The 18034-nt window shown below is 45.5% G+C and overlaps 1 protein-coding gene across 1 annotated transcript in view; it reads right to left on the bottom strand.

Annotated features, from left to right (window-relative positions):
* SLC4A8 (solute carrier family 4 member 8) overlaps positions 1–18034 on the bottom strand; it is a 324851-nt gene that overhangs the window by 118031 nt on the left and 188786 nt on the right. Inside the window, exons 3-4 of the mRNA XM_075337135.1 lie at positions 8134–8280; positions 7709–7844 (exon numbers count right to left, since the gene is read on the bottom strand). Of these exons, the coding sequence (XP_075193250.1) occupies positions 7709–7844; positions 8134–8280 (283 nt within the window). The remainder of the gene's footprint in view (positions 1–7708; positions 7845–8133; positions 8281–18034) is intronic.

The raw sequence follows: 18034 nt of genomic DNA, 5'->3' as shown, positions 1-18034 counted from the left end.
TTTTTGGTAAGCACCGTAAAAAGAAAAAAAAAAATCTAATTGCCAGCAATGCATTCTCTTTTGTAAAGTCACGTCCCTAAAAAATGCAGTAAAAAGCAATCAAAATATCATAGGTACCCCAAAATGGTATCAATAAAAATGTCAGCTCAGCATGCGAAAAATGAGCCCTCACAAAGCTCCAACAGCAAAATAAAAACGTTACCCACAAAAAAAATCAAAAGTGCATTTTGTTTTCACAATTTCACTGTACTTGGAAGTTTTTTTCCCACTTTACAATTTTATTGAATGTTAAAGTGAATTAAGGTAGGTCATTGAAGACTACAACTCACCCAGCAAAAAAACCCATAAAGCTATGTGGCCGTGTAAACAAAAAGTTATGGCTTTAGAAAAAGAGAGGGAAAAAATTGAAAACACAAAAATGAAAAATCACCCAATCATTAAATGGTAAAATCTGTCATCAGGATTTTGTAATGTAGGCAGAGGACAGCATGCTGCGAGAGTTGAAAAAGTAAAAAAACATCTGTTTCTCTTACCTGAGTCTGAGTTTTTGTTTACTCATACTAAAGGGTTTATTGCTCTGTGATTAACATTAGTGTGACTCCTTTGCACATGCAGACCAGTCCATCATGTCAATACACAATCTCCATAGAGAACCTGATGTGGGCGGGGACAGCTCCCAGCTCTGCTACACTCAATTCTGAGATAAAGTCAGAACGGCTGCACCCAGCAATGTAAGATAAACATGGTTAGTTTCAGGATCTCTGCCCCTACATTATGCTGCTCTCAGATGAAGTAACAAAAACCTGGTTACAGATTCCCTTTAAAGGGTTACTTATCTTCTATTATTTAGATAGTTCAAATACAGTACACACAGTTCATTCATCAGATTCAGATTCTGATTTTCCCATTTGACATACTATTTCAAAAGAACCATTACAAGGTCTCCAAAGGTAACATGTAAATCATAGCGCTGGTAGAGCCTCCTTATGCTGCAGAGGAACAGTTTACAGGTGCAACTGTAACCTGTGGATATTTTCATCCTCTTCTTTAAGAAAATGCATACAGATTCACTGCGCATACCACTGTACTGGTATAACGCCCACAGAGAGTGATGCCACATTACTGATATATTGCTCACATAGATAGATACCACACTACTGATATAATGCCCACAGATAGAGATGTCAGAGTACTGGTATAACGCCCACCGACCACCGATAGAGACGTCTTAGTACTAGTATAATGCCCACAGACAGACACCACAGTAGTAGTACAACGCCTACAGAGATTGATGTCACAGTACTGGTATAACGCACACTATGCATTATATCCGTACTGTGATGTCACTTAGTGTGTTCATTATTCTCAGTCACATAGAGAAAGATGATTCCGGTCTTGGTGAGCGCTAGTAATAGATCTTTTTAATCTTTGATCTTGTTGATGTTTAGCTTTATTATTAAAATAACAGAAAGCTCTTGTCTTAACACAACGCGTTTCAGCAAAAAACACTTGTTATACTCAGTCGTCACAGTGCTGGTATAATGCACACAGTAAGTGAGTCACAGTACTGGTATAACGCATGCAGTGAGTGACGTCATAATACTGGTATAAGCAAATAGTCTCTTCAGTGAGGAAGTAGATAAACTCTAGTGCCACCTATTGGAGGTAGCAATCCTAAAAGTCAAAAGTGACCCTTTAAAGGGAACCGGTCACCAGTTTTTTGACTATTAAATCAAAAAGTGTCACCTTCTGAAGCTCCTATGTTGCATTCTATGAAGGTGCCCCTTGTTGCTGACCCCCCCCCCTGCAGACCCCAAAAAGAACTTTATAAAATCCCACCGTGTTGTATGCTAATGAGCTGTGTTGGATAGATGAGCGGGCTCTATTTTGGCTCCTGTCCCTCCTTGTCTGCTTGTTCGCTGTCCTCCTGTCATCATTGACAAGGATGGCACCGCCATCATCATCCCACGCTGCTGTCCAAGTCTCGCGCAGGCGCAGTTCTCTCTGCCCCGATCGCGGGCCGAGCATAAAAACAGTTTACCTCTTGCGCGGGCCGGTGATGTATCTGCGCAGGCACGAGATCATGCTCGACGCTGTGCATAACAGCAGCGTCATCCTCGTACCCGACCCGCGCCGCGATAGGGACAGAGAGAACTGCACCTGCGCAAGACTTGGACAGCAGCGTGGGATGATGACGGCAGCGCCATCCTTGTCAATCATGAGAGGAAGATGGCGAACAAAGTGACAAGGAGGGACAGGAGCCGAAATAGAGCCCGTCCATCTGGCCAACACAGCTCATTAGCATACAACACAGATTTTCTAAAGTTCTTTTTGGAGTCTGCAAGGGGGTCCATCCACAAGGTGCACCTTCATAGAATGCAGCCCAGGAGCTGCAGAAGGTGACACTTTTGGTTTAATAGTCAAAAAACGGGTAACAGGTTCCCTTTAAAGTGGTTGTCCACTACTTTTACATTGATGGCCTATCCTTAGGATAGGTCATCAATGTCTGATCGGCCAGGGTCCGAGACCCCGCACCCCCGCTGATCAGCTGACATTGGTCCTGGCGGCGGCAGCAGCAGGCAGCTGGAAATGCTGAGCTGTGGCACTGCTCCGTCTTCTGATAGTTGCCACAGCCGGGTATTGCACATCCGCCTCCCATTCATATCAATAGAAGGCACATGTGCAATACCCGGCCATGGTCACTATCAGAAGATGGAGCAGCACCGGTGCTGAGCATTTCCGGCTGCCTGCTGCTGAGACCGAGGACAGCTGATCAACGGGGGTGCGGGGTGTCGGTCCCCGGCCAATCAGACATTGATGATCTAGCTTTAGGATAGGTCATCAATGTAAAGGTAGTGGACAACCTTTGTAACAAGCCTTTTCATATGACTTAATTAACAAAGCATTGTGGTTCTGTTAGATAAAGAAACAATGATCTGGGACTATGCTATGTACAATATCATGGAATAAAAGATCAGCAAAAAATAATCTACAACAGCTGTATGCAGCAGGAGGAATAGGAGGATATACTGGTGACTACAAGTGATCGAAGTCTAAGGGGAAAGCTTCTCCTTGTGGAAAGAGCCAAGACATAGTAAGGAAACTTATAGGCCATACAATCCTCCATAAGGAATTGTAATATACTATTATCCTTTTCAAAGAGAATGAAGACTAGAGCTCTATCGCCACCTACTGGACGTATCAATTAAAAAAGTCCATATCGACCCTGCCTGTTTTCACCTACATGACCAGGCCATTTTTTTTCAATTCTGACCAGTCTCCCTTTATAACTCTGGAACGCTTCAACAGATCCCAGCGATTCTGAGACTGTTTTTTGTGACATGATTGTGGTAAATTTAGAACAATATTTTTTGCACTTATTTGTGAAAATATAGGAAATTTGGAGAAAATGTTGAAATTTTCAAGCTTTTAATTTTTATGCTCTTAAACCAGAGATATGTCACACAAAATAGTTACTAAATAATATTTCCCACAAAGTTTAATCAGCAATTTAATTTTTTCCTTCAAAATTTACAAAACCCATTTTTTTTTTCAGGGACCACATCACATTTGAAGTGACTTTAAGAGGTCTATGTAAGAGAAAATACCCAAAAGTGACACCATTCTAAAAACTGCACCCCTCACACTGCTCAAAACCCCACCCAAGAATTTTACTAACCCTTTAGGTGCTTCACGGGAACTAAAGCAATGTGGAAAGAAAAAAAATGAACATTTTACCTTTTCCCACAAAAATGTTACTTTAGCCCCAAATTTTGCATTTTCACAAGGCTAACAAGAGAAAATGCACCATACAATTTGTTGTGTAATTTCTCCTGAGTATGCCGATAACTTGTGTGTTGGAAATCTACTGTTTGGGTGCAGAGCAGGACTTGGAAGGGAAGGAGCGCCATTTGAATTTTAAAGCACAAAAATTATTTGGAATAGATAGCGGATGCCATGTCACGAATGGAGAGCCCCTAAACAGTGTCTTAACAGTGGAGATCCTCCACAAGTGACCCCATATTGGAAACTAGAACCCTTAATAAATTTATATAGATGTTTAGAGAGCACCTTGAACCTCTAGGTGATTCACAAAATTGTATGACGTTGAAATGTGAAAATGAAAAAAATATTTTTAACCACAAAAATGTTGCTTGAACCCAAAATGTTTCATTTCACTAAGCTAACAGGCGATAATGGACAGTATAGTTTGTTGTGCAATTTCTCCCGAGTTCGCCAATATCCCACATGTGGTCAAAAGCTACTTTTGAGGCACAGTAGAAAGTAAAGAAGGGAAGAAGCAGCCTATTGGAGTGCAGATTTAGTTTGAATGGTTAGCGGGTGCTTTGTCACGTTAGCAGAGCCTCCGAGGTGCCAGAAAAGCAGAAACCCCTCCACCAGTGACCCCATTTTACAAATTGCACCCCTCAATGAATTTATCTAGGGGTGCAGTGGGCATATCGACAATACAGGTGTGTCTCAAAATGTTATACAATTGGGCAGTGGAGGAAAAATAATTACCATTTTAAATCAATAAAATGTTTTTTTAAACCCAGATTTCCAATTTTCACAAGGGGAATAGGTAAAAAATGCCCCATAATGTGCTACAGAATTTCTCCTGAATGTGGCAATACCCCACATGTGACATTACAGTACTTTTTGCCACATGGCAGGGTTTGGATAGGAAGGTGTGTCATTTGATTTTTGAAGCACAGATTTTCCTAGAATAGTTTGTGGACTCCATTTACAGCAGAAACCCCCTGAAATTACCATATTTTGGAAATTACACCCCTCTGGGAGTTCATCTACGAGTGTAGTGTTGATTTTGTCTCTGGAAAAACACCCATTAAGTCAAAACGCAGTGAATGTTGCAGAATTAAAAATGGCAAATAAAAGTCCTTGTCGTGCCCAGTACATTGTAATACCCGTACATTGTCTCCAGCTTGTGGACACTAACTATGGTCTAGCCACATCGTGGGGCTCAGATGGGAGGGTGCATTTGGATTTGAGAGCGCATATTTTGCTGGATTACTTTTTTGGAAGTCTAGATTTCCATTGACCGAGGGTGGAACTGAGTGGGGACCTGTGTTTTTGTGGGTTGAGCTGAATGCTATTTGGTGACAATCTGGGGTACAAAACATTTTGGATCAGATCACATTTATACTGTGCTCTATGCTGAGCACTTATATCGGGGTATCCATCTACATCTCCAAAAACACATGATTCAGGTAACATCCAATCCATTCACTAATGAGGCAGCAGAGTTACTCCGGACTCCATTTGGTCTCTGTTCAGCGGTGTCTGTCTTTGAAAAGGTGAACAAAACTGTTGATGACCGCACTTTTGTACACACCCAGAAAGTTGAGTGAAATGATGGACACTGCCGAACCACAGGCTAGATGGGAGTTCAAAGTGACTCCTTCTGCCTCATTACAGAGAATCTTCCATTAAGAATTCTGCCTGAGCGCTCAGCGCAGAGCGCAGGATAAATGTGAATGGTGCTGTAATGTGATCTTTGGGAGGCAGAATGAACAAATCAACAGCAGTTGAAGAATTATTTATTTTTTTAAGCCATACACCATGTGGTATAAGTGATCAGGCGGCTTTATTCCTCTGGTCAGTACGTTTACAGCGATAATAGATTTATATTGGGGGTTTTTTTAGGTTTGATTACTATCACACTAAAAGCGCTTTTTTACAAAATAAAGGTAGTTTACATCGCCGAATTTTGAAGGCTATAGTTTTATTTTTCTGCCGACAGAGTCATGTGAGGGCTTGTGTTTTGCGGGATGAGTTTGAGTTTTTATTGGTACCATTTTGGGCCACATAATATTTTTTGTTGTTTTCTATTCCGCTTTTTGTGAGGCAGAAAAAAAAAGAAATAGCATTTCAGGAACTGTATTTGTTTTGGGGTTTATTTTTTACGCCGTTCACCAAGTCATAAAAGCGATGACAGTTTTATTCTTCAAGTCAGTATGAATAAAATATAAAAAGTGATACCACATTTATATAGTCTTTTTATGTTTTGCCATTTTTAGAACATAAAAACAATTTTATAGAAAAAAAAATGTTTTTTGCATTTCTGTATTCTCAGAGCTATAACTTTTCGTTGACAGAGCTGTATGGGTCCTTGTTTCTTGCAGGACAAGATGACGTTTTCAGCCGTACCATTTTTATTTATATATGATTTTTTCATTGTGTTTTATTCTAATTTTTTGCCACCTGTGCGATGGAAATACATAGTTTTTGCAACTTTTGTTTTTATTTTATTTTATTTTTATGGTGTTCACTGAATGGGTTAACTAGTGTTACAGTTTTATAGTTTGGGTTGTTACGAATGCGGAGATACCAAATATGTTTTTTGTACATAAATATACTTATTGATTGGTATATATTTTTTTCTTTTATTACTCTTTATTCTCTGATTTTTAAAAAATATTTTTATACATTTTTTTAGTGCAGTCCTAACAGAACCCTCTGGAGTCATGTACCTGGCATGATCCCAGACGCTTTCCGTACCTGGGTGAGCCAGAGGTCGTCATGGACAGCGCGGGGACCGTCCCTGACTGTGAGGAAAGCAGAGTCCATGGCGGTGATTGCGTTAAGAACATCTCCTATGTCCCCACGATTGCCAGGACCTACCTCGTACCTCCTTGGTCAGGAACGCACTGGTGGTCAGGATGTATGGAATACAGCCAATGTCGGAATGGGTTCAATAAGCCTTGCCACATGCCTTAGGATAACAAAGTAAACCAGAAACTCCACTTGCAGACAAGTGTTTGGAGGTGTTTGCCATTCATCAGTGCTGATTGTCTAGATGAGAGGCTAATATGGAAAGGCTCATTATAGGGTCGATACTCAATTTTAGGATTGCTATCCCCATTAGATGGCACTGGAGTTTAAGTCCTGTTTCTCTGTGAAAAGGCTATTTGCACATTAAAATTCCCAGAAGAGCACTGAATGGCCTAAGTCTCCTTACGTTGACTTGGCGCTCTCCACAAGGAAAATAGTTTCCCCTTGGAACCACTGTCAGAGGTCTCTCACCTGCCAAATCTAATCTTCTGCTTTGCACTGATGTGTGGTAAACATCTGAAAGACATGTCTGTAAATGAATTGTCTGTATCTTCTTACTTTAAGTCATGTGGAAAGACTTATTAAAGGGTTGATATTGACTTCTAGGATTGCTACATCCAATAGGTGGCACTGGAGTGTTAGTTCTCTTCCTCTATGAAGAGGCAATTTGAATATTAACTAATACTGTTACTATGTACAGTATAGTATTAAAGGGGCTGTCCAAGACTTTGATATAGATGATCTCTTCAAGGAACAGTTCATCAATATACACACAAATGGTGGGAGTTGGAAATCCGGCACCCCTGCCATTCCGTTGTTTGCAGCTCCGGCTACGACAGGGTGGAGAAAGTGTATGGAACTGGAACGGCTTGACTATGTACACTGTGTAATGACTTTTCTTAGGTCCTATTGGAATGAATGGGGCAGAGGACAGAGCTGCAGTATCCTAGAATGGCCACTATGTGGTGTATAGAGCTTAGCTATTATCTACATCCAACTGCAGCAGGATCTGCCAACAGCTGACTATGGGGGTATCAGAATCCCACCAATATCATCCTACACAACCTATAGAAAGTAATATTATTTTGAATCATATATCATATTGTTTGTTCATGTGATTCTTAGCTATTTTTACCTTGCTGTCTCTTTCCATTCAGCATCCTGTCCATCTTTAACACAGATTTCATCCAACTCTGTAAAAAGCTCATGGGGCACATGTTCTTCATCCTCTTCTGTTCCAAGGATGAACTGCACTCTTTGGGATGGCGTGTCTACAAGAATAATGGGGTACACTTATTTACTTTAGCCATTATTTATATAGAGTCAACATACACCAGGAGTATAACAATGGTTTCCAACTGCAACACCTATAAACATAAGTAACGGAGCTAAATTTGATATTTTTGCCCTTGGTGCCCTCTAGATTATGATAACACAGGAGAAACTTCCTCTGATTGTCTCATATGTTGTGGCCTCTAGTCCAACTCTTCAAAGAAAAATGTTAACAGATCTGATCAGAAGAAGTGAGCTTGGGTATACGAATGCAAAACGAGTACATACCATGAGCTAGAGACTCATCATGGCCCTCCTCTTGTATAACTCCCTTCATGCGGTCACGTTTTCTGTGTTTCTGTCCATGAGTTCGATGATGTCTATGGCTCTGCCGACCCAGTGGCATCCGAACGCCAACATATAATGTTCTGTGCCCTAGTAATGGAATATAAGATAATATTGCATAAATTAACTATTAGCAGGGTCTCCAGCTATAAAGGAATATGGAATCCTTAGTAAACGCATTTATTTCCTTATTATATTAGGTTTCGATTTATTATACAAACTCAAGATCTATTGTTGTATGTGCAATATCTTAAAAACATTTAATTCATCGATTCCCAGAACTCCAAACCTTTTTGAGTAGGTAGATAGACAACTAAGCCTAGTCATACACATTAAACAACTGCCAGACAAATGGTTTCTACTGACAATTATTTTTAGGACTATCTGATATCTATGCATGCTTGACTCAGCTGAGCTTGCATTTCTCAGCTTCAATATTGAAATAAACTTCAATGTTGAAGCTGACAAATCTCTTAAAAGCTGTTTACTTCCTGAAAGAGCAAAGATTCTGGCAAGTTTACCGCACCCGATCCTCATCTCAAACATCTGTTATCAGAAAAAGAGTTGTACACCTACCAATCTACCGTAGTTGAAGCCTCACCAGTCTGTCCGTAAACTGCCTTGTCACTACTACTTTATTTTCCAGCATCCATTAGTTCTTGGTCTGCACTTAAAGGGAATCTGTCACCAAGTTTTTGCTATGTCATCGGAGAGCAGCATAATGTAGTATTAAAGACCCTGATTCCAACGATGTATCACTTAGTTTACTGGGTGTAGCAGTTGTGACATAATCACAGTTTTTAGATGTTGCAAAGCTCAGAAAGGTAACCCCGCCCCCATACCACAGCTCTGTGTATTTATTGTCTATTGACAGTGAGCTGCAGATCATAGAAGGAGGCATGGTCAGAGCAGGGCTCACGAATAGTCCTGCAATGATAATCTCCTGGTGATAAAACACTCATTGTATGCAAACAACAGTACACAGCCTAATAAATGGCACATCCTTGAAATCTATTTCTCAGGTCCTAATTGCCTGGTGTCTTCAGATTATATAGCAAAAACCTGCTGAAAGATTCCCTTAATGCTACGTTTCCACAGTGAGCTTTTGGTAAGTTTTTGATGTTGAAGAATTTCTGCACCTATTTAAATTTGGTTGCTTGCCTTTTTTGTGTTTTTTTTTTACGTTTATGATGCTGTCGTTTTTGTCTCTTCTTGAGTGTCATGCTTTTTATAATGCGGCTTTGTTTTTCATAGTTCCTCGTATTTGGCTTTGTCAAATATTTATTGATATACTTAGGTGTGGATTACATACGTTTACGCTGCAAAAAAAACTTAGTAAAAATGCATGTGCGTTTTTATCTGTGGATTTTCCAGTATACATTGCAAGTCTATGGGGAAATTCTGCGTTTTGCAAATTTGCCAAACCCTTCTGATTCCACATTTCACCCAGGTTAAATAATAAAGATCATACTCACCTCCCGTACCGGCGCCCTTCTAGAGGTGCTGCAGCTCGCAGTACGAGGGCTCACGTGATGTTGTAACGTCATCCTAGCCCCACATCCAATCATCACCGGCTTCTGTCTCCCCGCCTTCGGACCAAACAAGTTAATTAAAAGGAAGTGAGTTCTGGGGCTGTGCTCACTTCTTGTTGATTGCTTGTTTGGTCCGAAGGTGGGAAGACAGAAGCCGGCGATGATTGGATGTGGGGCTAGGATGACGTCGCAATGTCATGAAAGCCACGGCACCGCTGGAAGGGTGCCGGTATCGAAGGTGAGTATTGGCTTTATTAGTTTAACTGGGGGAAACATGGAGCAGAAGGGGTAGTGCAGAATCCCTTTAAGAAAAATGCCTTTTAGACCTCATTCAAATATCAGTAATTTTGAAGTTTTTAAGGAAGATTTTTAGAGAGAAATCGATCAAAAAAAAACCCCTCAAAATCTGAATGTGAACATAGCCTAATTCCAGCTCAACCTTAAAAAAGACTTCTTAAAAGGGATTGCCTCATGAAGACCATAAAAAAGACTCTTCAATATAATAGAGTAAAATTAGATTTGTGCAAAGGGTGTTGAAAGAGAGAATCAGAATGTTCAGCTCATTGTCCCTAGAGCTTCATTCTTAACAGGAATAATTTTTTCTAGAAGTGAAAATCTCATTAAATGCTGTAAAGAGCTGACCCCCCTCCCCTCCCCCCCAAAAAAAATGATGGAAAATCAGAAAAAAATAAAGAGGAAACAATTACCTGATAAACAAAATAAAACAAAAAAAGTTGTCAACTGACTTTTCTTCTAAATCACACTCTAGCAAGGTCTTATATTATGAAGAAAATAAGGTATTGTCTCCTCAAGACCAGTGAAACCTTTTTTGGATAGGGACTTTTTGATCACTATCAGGGCTCATGCACATGGCCAGCTTTGGACTGGCACATACTGCGGACCACTCCTCCCTTGAGAAAGCATATTGCGAAATGCGCGTTGGGCTGTGTGTGGGAACTTCCACATGTGTGAGTAGTGCACTATATGGTCGCATTAGGTGATCGATATATGGATTTCTTGTGCCTGATATACTATAATGATTATTTGTATCTAAACATTCAGTCACTTGTTAATGTATTTCACCTGCACTGTATGTACATCAACTCACCAATGTCTTTTGTTTGTTCTCCCGCTTGGGGTGTACTCTTGTACTCCTTGTGACATCTACCATATTTATTGTATGTTGTGTGTTTTTTAAATTTTCCCAATTAAAATTGATATATTTTAATCCGTTTTTGGGTTGTTTGATCTGGTTGCTCTGGCCACATATTTTGTTTTCTAGTTATTCCTTTGAGCGTTATACCAGTTAGTATGGGGGGGAAATCACCTCTTTGTGAGCTGGTCCCTGACACCACTGATATATACGTGCCTCATGAATTGATTGTTGTAACTCCGTATTATGCTTGTACGGAGCAGTGACAGAGTATCACAGTATTCAACAATGTTTTCATTGCAGAATTGCATTCAATTAAAAAGAAAAAGAATATGGTTCAGTGACCAAATCAACCATTAACTACGAAAAATCTTGCTAAGAGGAAGTAAAAAAAAGATGATAATAGCCATGTATTCCAATCCTGGGCTCATTTAAAACTGTCCATTTCCACTTGATATAAAACCAAGGTTCTATTATTAGTGAAACACAACATGAGACAGAGGGAGCCGGGGAATGAGTAAAGTAAAGGAAGCACTGAATACACTGAGCATCGGTAATGGAACATTTTCCATCTGTCCAAAAACTGCAAGCAGAGCTTTTCAAGGTTAATTGTTTTTTAAGTTGTTGTTAATTTGAAAGCTGTTGTGACACATTAGATAATGACAGTAAATCCAAAGCAGGATGTCCCGGGAAAGGGATTTGTCCAAAACAGATAAATGAATAACTGACAAATGAGGTTTTAGGCAGAGCTGCCAACAGATTTTACATCATTGCAGTTTAGTCCAAAAATTCCCAATACATGCAATACTTGCAACTTTAGTAGCAATGTGAAAAACCTGAACCAAAAAAAAAAATTTGGAAAAAGTCTGGGAAATCAAGTACAAATTAAGATCTCATTCCGACATCCACGTTCTATGTGAACTATTCACTGAGAGAGCACATATACCCATACCTCCCAACCGTCCCGGATACAGAGGGACTATCACGCTTTGCAGAGTTTGTCCCGTTGCCCCGGGTGGGAGGTCTTTATCCCGGCTCCGCCCACCCACTCTCTCCCCGCCTCGCTGCTTTTCCCTCCTACCATCCTAACACGTGTCTTGAGCATTACAGAGCAGAGCGCGCTAGTCTCTGTGCTGCTGCTAAGGTAATGAATGTCCCCAGCGCTGATTCCCCCCCCCCTCCTCCCTCTCCTCCAGCCAAGAGCCTGTGCTCCTCTAGCTGTTTCTCTGACTCCCGTGTGTTCGTGTCCTGATCTATCGTGTGTGCAGTGTTTGCCTCTTAGTGCTGCAGGCACACCACGGTAGATCAGGACATTAGGGAGAAGACAGTGTGTACTTACCACTTGTTTCCTCTCCTGCAGGTGCACAGCACTGGCCGGTAATATGCAAAGATAGAAGCATTGCCAATGCTTCTATCAGCTACCGACCACATGATCTCCTGCCTGGCAGAGCTGCTGCATCTTAGCCTAAGTTCACACCACCGGTTTTTCAGAGCCGGCCAATCCGGCTCTAAAACCTATGCAACGGATGCGGCGACAAAACCGCATCCTTTGCATACGTTTTTTTTACATGCGGCCCGTCCGGTTTTTGCCGCTTGCGGCAGGCTACTGAGCATGCACAGTGAAAAAAACCACATGCCGCGTCCATAGGCATGCATTGCAAATCGCGCCGCATCGGCAGGATGCAGCGCAATGCGTTTTTTTTTGTTGGACAAAAAAACATGCCAGGCACCGTTCCATCCGGCCGCCGCATCGGCTAAATCTGCCGCATGCGGCAAAAACCGGACCGAACGCAAGCCCATGCGGCACAATACGGCACTAACGTAAGTCTATGCAGGAAAAACCGCAACCGGCGGCAAAAAAAAAACTGTTGCGTTTTTCCTGCAGAGCGCCGTATTGTGCCGCACGGCAAAAACCGGATGTGTGAAAGCAGCCTTAGGCTAAGTTCACACATCAGTTTTTTCCAATCAGGCACAATCCGGTTTGTGCCTGATGCAACGGATCCGTCTCAGATTGTGAAAAAACTGATGCGACGGATCCGTTTTTTGTTTTTTTTTTTTGTTATGCTGAGAGAGAGACAGAGACCCCACCATCACTGCACAAACACCGGCACTACCTCACACGCATCATCACCGCACACGCCAGCACTACCCAGCATGCATCATCACCGCACAGGCAGGCACTACCTCACACACATCATCACCGCACACGCCAGCACTACCCAGCACGCATCATCACCGCACAGGCAGGCACTACCTCACACACATCATCACCGCACACCCCTGCACTACCGCACGCATTATCACCGTACACGCCGGCACTACCTCACACACATCATCACCGCACACGCCAGCACTACCCAGCACGCATCAACACCGCACAGGCAGGCACTACCTCACACGCATCATCACCGCACACCCCTGCACTACCGCACGCATTATCACCGCACACGCCGGCACAACCCTGCACGCATCTTCACCGCACACAACCCGGCATTACCTCAGTGACGTCACCGCTGACAGCGCGACTCCCTTCAGTTGCTGCGTGGAGCTGATAGAGAGAGGCGGTGTTCTACTGCCGTTCCTGTCAGCTTCATGTAGTAGAGCTGAGAGCGTCGCGGGGCCTCTGTGGATTACTTCGGACCTGGAGGGGTATTTAGGGATTTTAATAAAATGGTGAAAGAGGGTGTTTTTTTCTCTTTTATTCCAAATAAAGGATTTTTTTGGGTGTATGTGTTTATTTACTTTCACTTACAGGTTAATCATTGGGGGTGTCTCACAGACGCCTGCCATGATTAACCCCTTATTACCCCGATTGCCACCGCACCAGGGCAATTCAGTAAGAGCCGGGTAGAGTCCCTGGACTGTCGCATCTAATGGATGCGGCAATTCCGGGCGGCTGCTGGCTGATATTTTTAGGCTGGGGGGCTCCCCATAATGTAGAGCTCCCCATCCTGAAAATACCAGCCTTCAGCCGTGTGGCTTTATCTTGGCTGGCATCAAAATTGGGGGGGAACCGCACGCCGTTTTTCTTTTAATTATTTATTATTTTACTGCACAATATAGACCCGCACACCGGCTGCTGTGATTGGTTGCAGTGAGGCAGCTGTCACTCAGCGTGGGGGCGTGTCTGCCTGCAACTAACCATAGGCGCCGGTGTGCGGGGAAAGCAGGGAATACGAGATTGAATAATGAGCGGCCGGCATTTTCAAATCAGGAGAAGCCGCCGGAGCATTGTGACAGCCGTGCAGCCCTGCGCCGGTGATCGGTGAGTGGGTGAGAGTGAGTGAATAAGTCAGTGAGTCAGTCAGTGAGTGAGTGAGAGAGTTTGAGAGTGAGTGATTGGTTGATTTTCTGACAAGCAATGAATTTATATCACTTCTGGGCATGCGCAGAAGTAAAAACCGGATACGGTACATGCTTCCGGCGTTTAAAGCATGACACTGAATCCGGCTCGCATAGACTTTCATTATGCACCATGCCGCACAGCGCCGCACCCGGAGCTATGCATTTTTTTGCCGCTGGCAAAAAACGTTCCTCTCTGCGTCCTGTGCGGCCACCGGAGTGACGTTTTTTTGCCAAATCAGGCAAAAACCGGATCAAACGCAAGTACATGCGGCACAATCCGGCGCTAATAAAAGTCTATGAGGAAAAACTACACCCGGCGGCAAAAAAAAAAAAAACATGCGTTTTTCCCGCAAGGCGCCGGATTGTGCCGCACAGCAAAAACCTGAAGTGTGAACATACCCTTAGCTGCACACCCTGTTCAGCTCTCCTAGGTTCTAGCTGCCTGCACACCCTGTTCAGCCCTCCTCCTGGGTCCTAGCTGCCTTGCACACCCTGTTCAGCTCTCCTCCTGGGTCCTAGCTGCCTGCACACCCTGTTCAGCTCTCCTCCTGGGTCCTAGCTGCCTGCACACCCTGTTCAGCTCTTCTCCTGGGTCCTAGCTGCCTGCACACCCTTTTCAGCTCTCCTCCTGGGTCCTAAGCTGCCTGCACACCCTGTTCAGCTCTCCTCCTGGGTCCTAGCTGCCTGCACACCCTCTGCAGCCCTCCTCCTGGGTCCTAGCTGCCTGCACACCCTGTTCAGCCCTCCTTCTGGGTCCTAGCTGCCTGCACACCCTGTTCAGCTCTCCTCCTGGGTCCTAGCTGCCTGCACACCCTGTTCAGCTCTCCTCCTGGGTCCTAGCTGCCTGCACACCCTGTTCAGCTCTCCTCCTGGGTCCTAGCTGCCTGCACACCCTGTTCAGCCCTCCTCCTGGGTCCTAGCTGCCTGCACACCCTGTTCAGCTCTCCTCCTGGGTCCTAGCTGCCTGCACACCCTGTTCAGCTCTCCTCATGGGTCCTAAATGCCTGCACACCCTTTTCAGCTCTCCTCCTGGGTCCTAGCTGCCTGCACACCCTGTTCAGCTCTCCTCCTGGGTCCTAGCTGCCTGCACACCCTGTTCAGCTCTCCTCCTGGGTCCTAGCTGCCTGCACACCCTGTTCAGCTCTCCTCCTGGGTCCTAGCTGCCTGCACACCCTGTTCAGCTCTCCTCCTGGGTCCTAGCTGCCTGCACACCCTGTTCAGCTCTCCTCCTGGGTCCTAGCTGCCTACACACCCTGTTCAGCTCTCCTCCTGGGTCCTAGCTGCCTGTACACCCTGTTCAGCTCTTCTCCTGGGTCCTAGCTGCCTGCACACCCTGTTCAGCTCTCCTCCTGGGTCCTAGCTGCCTGCACACCCTGTTCAGCCCTCCTCCTGGGTCCTAGCTGCCTGCACACCCTGTTCAGTTCTCCTCCTGGGTCCTAGCTGCCTGCACACCCTGTTCAGCTCTTCTCCTGGGTCCTAGCTGCCTGCACACCTTTTTCAGCTCTCCTCCTGGGTCCTAGCTGCCTGCACACCCTGTTCAGCTCTTCTCCTGGGTCCTAGCTGCCTGCACACCCTGTTCAGCTCTTCTCCTGGGTCCTAGCTGCCTGCACACCTTTTTCAGCTCTCCTCCTGGGTCCTAGCTGCCTGCACACCCTTTTCAGCTCTCCTCCTGGGTCCTAGCTGCCTGCACACCCTGTTCAGCTCTCCCCCTGGGTCCTAGCTGCCTGCACACCCTGTTCAGCTCTTCTCCTGGGTCCTAGCTGCCTGCACACCCTTATCAGCTCTCCTCCTGGGTCCTAGCTGTCTGCACACCCTGTTCAGCTCTCCTCCTGGGTCCTAGCTGCCTGCACACCCTGTTCAGCTCTCCTCCTGGGTCCTAGCTGCCTGCACACCCTGTTCAGCTCTCCTCCTGGGTCCTAGCTGCCTGCACACCCTGTTCAGCTCTCCTCATGGGTCCTAAATGCCTGCACAACCTGTTCAGCTCTTCTCCTGGGTCCTAGCTGCCTGCACACCTTTTCCAGCTCTCCTCCTGGGTCCTAGCTGCCTGCACACCCTGTTCAGCTCTCCTCCTGGGTCCTAGCTGCCTGCACACCCTGTTCAGCTCTCCTCCTGGGTCCTAGCTGCCTGCACACCCTGTTCAGCTCTCCTCTTGGGTCCTAGCTGCCTGCACACCCTGTTCAGCTCTTCTCCTGGGTCCTAGCTGCCTGCACACCCTGTTCAGCTCTCCTCCTGAGTCCTAGCTGCCTGCACACCCTGTTCAGCTCTCCTCCTGGGTCCTAGCTGCCTGCACACCCTGTTCAGCTCTCCTCCTGGGTCCTAGCTGCCTGCACACTCTGTTCAGCCCTCCTCCTGGGTCCTAGCTGCCTGCACACCCTGTTCAGCTCTCCTCCTGGGTCCTAGCTGCCTTCACACCCTGTTCAGCTCTTCTCCTGGGTCCTAGCTGCCTGCACACCCTGTTCAGCTCTCCTCCTGGGTCCTAATTGCCTGCACACCCTGTTCAGCCCTCCTCCTGGGTCCTAGCTGCCTGCACACCCTGTTCAGCTCTCCTCCTGGGTCCTAGCTGCCTGCACACCCTGTTTAGCTCTTCTCCTGCGTCCTAGCTGCCTGCACACCCTGTTCAGCTCTCCTCCTGGGTCCTAGCTGCCTGCACACCCTTTTCAGCTCTCCTCCTGGTTCCTAGCTGCCTGCACACCCTGTTCAGCTCTCCTCCTGGGTCGTAGCTGCCTGCACACCCTGTTCAGCTCTTCTCCTGGGTGCTAGCTGTCTGCACACCCTTTTCAGCTCTCCTCCTGGGTCCTAGCTGCCTGCACACCCTGTTCAGCTCTTCTCCTGGGTCCTAACTGCCTGCACACCCTGTTCAGCTCTCCTCCTGGGTCCTAGCTGCCTGCACACCCTGTTCAGCTCTCCTCCTGGGTCCTAGCTGCCTGCACACCCTGTTCAGCCCTCCTCCTGGGTCCTAGCTGCCTGCACACCCTGTTCAGCTCTCCTCCTGGGTCCTAGCTGCCTGCACACCCTGTTCAGCTCTTCTCCTGGGTCCTAGCTGCCTGCACACCCTGTTCAGCTCTTCTCCTGGTTCCTAGCTGCCTGCACACCCTGTTCAGCTCTCCTCCTGGGTTCTAGCTGCCTGCACACCCTGTTCAGCTCTCCTCCTGGGTCCTAGCTGCCTGCACACCCTGTTCAGCTCTTCTCCTGGGTCCTAGCTGCCTGCACAGCCTGTTCAGCTCTCCTCCTGGGTCCTAGCTGCCTGCACACCCTGTTCAGCCCTCCTCCTGGGTCCTAGCTGCCTGCACACCCTGTTCAGCTCTCCTCCTGGGTCCTAGCTGCCTGCACACCCTGTTCAGCCCTCCTCCTAGGTCCTAGCTGCCTGCACACACTGTAGTTAACTCCCTGCCTGTTCTGCACATTGCTGATCTGTGGTGGCTCAGAGCGATCACAGACAGCTTCTGCAGTTTCAGTTTGCTGGATGGGTGTAGATGGGGAGTGGATATGGGTGTGGCCGTTTGTAAAATGGGTGTGGTTAGGGGTGTGGCCTAAAAAATTGCCGTGGCGCGCGTTGCGCGCCGCAAACTTTGTTCCTCTTTCCCTTCTTTAAAAGTTGGGAGGTATGTATATACAGTGCCTACAAGTAGTATTCAACCCCCTGCAGATTTAGCAGGTTTGATAAGATGCAAATAAGTTAGAGCCTGCAAACTTCAAACAAGAGCAGGATTTATTAACAGATGCATAAATCTTACAAACCAACAAGTTATGTTGCTTACTTAAATTTTAATAAATTTTCAACATAAAAGTGTGGGTCAATTATTATTCAACCCCT

This window comes from Anomaloglossus baeobatrachus, chromosome 2, assembly GCF_048569485.1.
Source record: "Anomaloglossus baeobatrachus isolate aAnoBae1 chromosome 2, aAnoBae1.hap1, whole genome shotgun sequence".
Taxonomy (NCBI): Eukaryota; Metazoa; Chordata; class Amphibia; order Anura; family Aromobatidae; genus Anomaloglossus; species Anomaloglossus baeobatrachus.
The sequence above is the reverse complement of the archived record's forward strand: the minus strand, read 5'-3'. Positions and strand labels throughout refer to the sequence as shown.